This window comes from Mauremys reevesii, unplaced genomic scaffold, assembly GCF_016161935.1.
Source record: "Mauremys reevesii isolate NIE-2019 unplaced genomic scaffold, ASM1616193v1 Contig24, whole genome shotgun sequence".
In the NCBI taxonomy this organism is placed as follows: domain Eukaryota; kingdom Metazoa; phylum Chordata; order Testudines; family Geoemydidae; genus Mauremys; species Mauremys reevesii.
The window spans coordinates 437,144-442,368 of record NW_024100834.1 but is presented as its reverse complement, the minus strand read 5'-3'; the positions used below and the strand labels follow the sequence as shown (position 1 = coordinate 442,368).

Below are 5,225 nucleotides of genomic sequence, written 5' to 3'. Positions count from 1 at the left end.
TATCTATTTAGGGCAACTAAAATGATTAGGGGTTTGGAGAGGGTCCCATAGGAGGAAAGATTAAAGAGGCTAGGACTCTTCAGCTTGGAAAAGAGAAGACTAAGGGGGGATATGATAGAGGTATATAAAATCATGAGTGATGTTGAGAAAGTGGATAAGGAAAAGTTATTTACTTATTCTCATAATACAAGAACTAGGGGGTCACCAAATGAAATTAATAGGCAGCAGGTTTAAAACAAATAAAAGGAAGCTCTTCTTCACGCACCACACAGTCAACTTGTGGAACTCCTTACCTGAGGAGGTTGTGAAGGCTAGGACTATAACAATGTTTAAAAGGGAACTGGATAAATTCATGGTGGCTAAGTCCATAAATGGCTATTAGCCAGGATGGGTAAGAATGGTGTCCCTAGCCTCTGTTCGTCAGAGGATGGAGATGAATGGCAGGAGAGAGATCACTTGATCATTGCCTGTTAGGTTCACTCCTCTGGGGCACCTGGCATTGGCCACTGTTGTAGACAGATACTGGGCTAGATGGACCTTTGGTCTGACCCGGTACGGCCGTTCTTATGTTCTTATGTTCTATCTATGTGATACCATGCAAGACTCTGAGGTATCTAAATACCTATGTGACCTCCACAGGAGAGAGCTATGGAGAGAAACCTAACTGCAGTGACAGAGTTTATCTTTCTGGGCTTCTCAGACCTCCAGGATCTGCAGTCCCTTCTCTTCGTCCTCGTCTTACTCATCTACCTCATCTCCCTGAGTGGAAATGGCCTTATAATCGCTGTCACGGTGGCTGACCTGGCCCTCCACACCCCCATGTATTTCTTCCTCAGGAACTTGTCAGTCTTGGAGATCTGCTACACCTCGGTCATAATCCCTAAGACCTTGACCAACCTGCTGTCAGAGCGGCAGACTATCTCTTTCCTAGGCTGTGTAGTCCAGATGTACTTCTTCATTTTCTTTGGCAGCACGGAGTGTGGCCTGCTGGCCATTATGTCCTATGACCGGTACGTAGCCATATGCAACCCCATGCGTTACTCACTCATCATGAACAGAAAAGTCACCCTTAGCTTGGCAGCTGCAGTGTGGATTGCCGGCAGCGTGGTGGCATTTGAGCAAACGGTGGCCATCTTCACCTTACCCTTCTGCAGGTCAAATAAAATCAACCATTTCTTCTGTGACGTCCTCCCAATACTTCGATTGGTAAGCACTGACACATCCCTCATCAAGGCCATTCTTGCCTTCCTCACTGTGGTAGTCATAGTCATCCCCTTCCTCTTGATCATCGCCTCCTATGCCAGCATCATCCGCACAATCCTGAAGATGCGCTCAGGTGAAGGGAGACGCAAAGCCTTCTCCACCTGCTCTTCACACCTGATCACAGTCAGCTTGTTCTATGGCAGCACCTTTGTCACCTACATGAGACCCAGTTCCAATGGCTCTGTGGACATTGATCGAGCAATTTCCCTCTTCTATACGATCATCACTCCGACATTCAACCCCATAATATACAGCCTGAGGAACAAAGAAGTTAGGGAGGTTCTGAGGAAACTCTTGGCCAGGAGTAGGATTTCTTTGTTTTCATAAAAAATAGTTTATTTTCCTGGTCATTGAGCCACATGGAAATGTCTCAACTTGGGGGGTGTCACAAAGGGGAAAATGTCTGTGTCATTGTTTAGAAATGTCGTATCTGACTTGGTTTCCCTTTTCAAGCTCATAGTGCCACCCAACTGAATGAATAAAGTCAAATCAAAGGAGGTTGTAAAGTGAGCTGGTAAGGAAGCCATCGTGGAAAACAACCACTCAGATAAGTCAGTTTCTGATCTACCCATTTCAGGGGGCGAAAACAACAATATCTGGGTCATCAGTCACATCATCTCGGTTAAGTTTTTTTTTCTCTTCCCAAGTTCACATTCAATATCTGAATGTATTTTATTACAGTCTTGCTTCAGGAAAGATGTGGACAAATGGGAGAATCCAGAGGAGAACAATAAAAATGATCAAAGGTTTAGAAAGCCTAAACTATGTAGAAAGGTGAAAACAACTGGGCATGTTTTGTCTTAAGAAAATAAAGTACTTAAACTCTGGAATTGGCTTCCAAAGGAGGTTGTGGAATCACCCTCTTTGGAGGATTTCAAGAACAGATTGGACAAACACCTATCAGGGATGGTCTAGTTTTACTTGCTCCTGCCTCAGTGCAGGGGCTGGACTTATTGACTTCTGGATGTCCCTTCCAGCCTTATGTTTCTATGATTACAATTGTCATACCATAAGATGCAACTCCTGAGACCATTCTTGAATTTAATCAAGTAAAACCCCCATTGACTTCATAGACTTTTGTTTTCTTAGCAACCTAAAGGGTTTAGCTACTGAATTTTCACTGACGTCCACATGGAAAATGAGGGGATTTTCACAGACAGGGAGGCACCCTACTTTCATGGATGTACAATAGGGTTTGGGCACCATACACCCTTAGTCCATTTTGAAAATGCCAGCCCAAATCCCTATTGATCATTGATATCTGTCATTGACAATGGAAATTCATACTCAGATCAATGTCAATGGGAGAAATACTTATTCTCAACTCTCTCTGTGTATGACTTTTTCTTTGAATCTAGCAGGACATTTTCAAAGACCCAGAAGGTGGCTAGAATCATAGAACCACAGGTGTAGAAAGAACTGCAAGGATCACCTAGTCTACCCCCTGCCAAGATGCAGGATTTGTTGTGTCTAAACCATCCAAGACAGATGGCAATGCAACCTCTGGGACCTATATTTGATTGAAAGGCAACTGTAATTTCCAGTGATAAATATAATAAAGAAATAAAATGAGTGGGAAATGGACCCTTTTGAAAGTCAGTATTCTAATTAAATTGCTCTGTATCATCTAGCTCTGTGTCTACCCATCAAATCTACATTAATTTGACATTTAAAATAATGAACACTTATATAACACTTCTTTTCTTTTGTTTTCCTTTCTTTTTTTTGTGTGTGAGGGGGAATAAAAAATGTGTAGAAATTTCTCCGTGCTCATGAAATACCATATTTGCTTCTGCTGCTCCTTAGCAAGGTCATAGAGTTACATTTGCTTTGGGAATCTGAATTATGATGAAGGTCATGTAATTAAAACTTCAACCTCAATGCCATAGTTACATGTTGTCACCCTTTTTCACAAAAAGTTCCTTTTTGAACCAATCCTGGTAGAGGGACCATGCACTAGTATCTAATATTGAGTCTGATGCTCATACGGCCACACTGGGCATAATTTTTCAGTCACATACATTGGTGTGAGTCCTCTGACATCACTGGAATTATCTGACATTGCACTACGATGAGAATCAATCTGTCATTGTTTTGTGTTGCTTGTCACCATATTAAATCTTGAGCGGACCTAAAGCAAAGTCATCATTTCCCCAGCCCCTCTTTGCAGACAGATTCCTAAGTCCCATTGGCAGGGCGGTACCTCCCTCTGCTTGAGATTCTCAGCTGCCAACCGTCCCTTCGTGTTAGGCACCGATATCATTTTGGAGGGGGCAAGAAGAGCTCCCTCTTCACTTTTAGCCCAGCAGTTCGGGTGCTCACCTGGGATGTGGAAACCTCTGGTTCAAGACCCCTCCCCCCGCACATGAAGTGGAGAAGGGATTTGATCAGTGACCTTCCACCTCTCATTTAAATGCCACAGCCAATGGGCTGTGGGATATTCTGAGGCATGGTCACCTCAGTCTCTTCTCTTGAAGCTCCTGCACTGTGGCTAACTAATTTAAACAGGGGTATTGGAGCAGAGAGAGTGAACCCTGGGTGTGCCAGGCGAGAGCTCCAACCCATAGGCTTTGCAGAGTCATTCTTAGGTTTGCTTCTCTGTGTTTTTCCCACAATGAATATTTCACAGTGGAACAGCTTCCCCAGGAGAGGGATCCCACATCAGACTCTTCCATTGCCCAGTGGTTCCAGCGCTCACCTGAGAGGTGGCGGAGCTCTGTTCAAATGACCTCTTGTTGTCAGGCAGGGGGAGGGACTTGAACGGGGGGGTCTTCTCCATCCTTAGTGAGTTTAGGCACCTACAGGGTTCAGGGGATTTAGGACCCTACACTGGCAGTTAGCACCTAGATCCATTGGTGGATCTGGACCCTAGGCTCCCTATACAATATATGGGGAGAAAACAGGACTGCACAAAAGCCAACAAGCTGAACGGGGAGCCACCAGCCAAGCACTGAGCAATTTGAGCAGTTACTCAGGGTAGGTGAGATCTGGCTTCAAAGCCACCCTTTGCCTGATGCGCAGCACCAATTTGGCTCCAGGCCCACCACCTCTTAGGAAAGGGTCCTGATCACTACTATGGAATTCAGGGGTGGGTGCCTCTCCATCCCTCTTGTTGAAGCTGTCCCACTTTCTGCCCCAAATTAACAGCCCAGTGAACACCTAGATTTAGCCATGTTGCTCAGCGGTGTGAAAAATTCACTCCAGGCAGTGATATATTTAAGCCGACCAAAGCCCCCATTGGGAAAATCGCTAGGCTGATGGAAGAATTCTACCACTTCTCAGAGAGGTGGATTAACTACATCAGTGTCTAAACTCTTTCCGCTAAAGAAGAAAGTGTCTATGTTACAGCAGCACAGCTGCAGCACTGTAGCTGTGCGGCTGTACTGTAGACCTTTCCAAATCTTCTGTGAAACTGAGAGTAAAACCTGGCTCTCTCAGGAGAATGCATTAGACACTTGTCTATAGAGTTATTCCCACTCTAAGACTCTATAATACTAGCTGCTACCTGCTAGAATGTTCTCCTGGGAGACCTGTGTTCCACTCCCTGCTCCAATGAAGATTTAAGTAGGTAGACCGAGTAGAACAACTTCAACAAGAGAGAGATTGAGAGAGGGAGACCTCTGAGCACACCTCCCAGATTAGACCCTAGAATTCAGACATGTGAGGGAACACCAAGTTTGTAAATCCTACTGGGGAGGTGGTGTGAGTCAGCTACTGAGCTGCTCAGTGGTGTCAGTACTTTGGTGGCTTTGCACAAGTCCACTGGCAAAAAATTAGGCATCTCTGGGACTTTACTGGTGGAAACTTAAGTACCTGGGGAGATTAGGCACCTATAGGGCAAGGTAGCCAGGTTTTCATGAATGTCAATGGTGTTTAAATGCTGCTTTAGGAACCTAAATCGCTCTTGTGAATCTAGCCCAAAGTCTCCAGAGGTTGTGGTTGCAAAGACAACCTTGCAAAGA

At 44.8% G+C, this 5,225-nt stretch overlaps 1 protein-coding gene across 1 annotated transcript; it reads left to right on the top strand.

The window, feature by feature from the left end:
- The first annotated feature begins 648 nt into the window (after positions 1-648).
- Positions 649-1,590, top strand: LOC120393577 (olfactory receptor 10A7-like). Its single transcript, XM_039518208.1, has one exon. It carries the CDS (start codon positions 649-651, stop codon positions 1,588-1,590), a length of 942 nt encoding a protein of 313 aa, XP_039374142.1.
- The last annotated feature ends 3,635 nt before the right edge of the window (positions 1,591-5,225 follow it).

Excerpts from the sequence above, each read along its gene's own strand:
- LOC120393577 (XM_039518208.1), top strand. The coding sequence starts at position 649 with ATGGAGAGAAACCTAACTGCAGTGACAGAGTTTATCTTTCTGGGCTTC.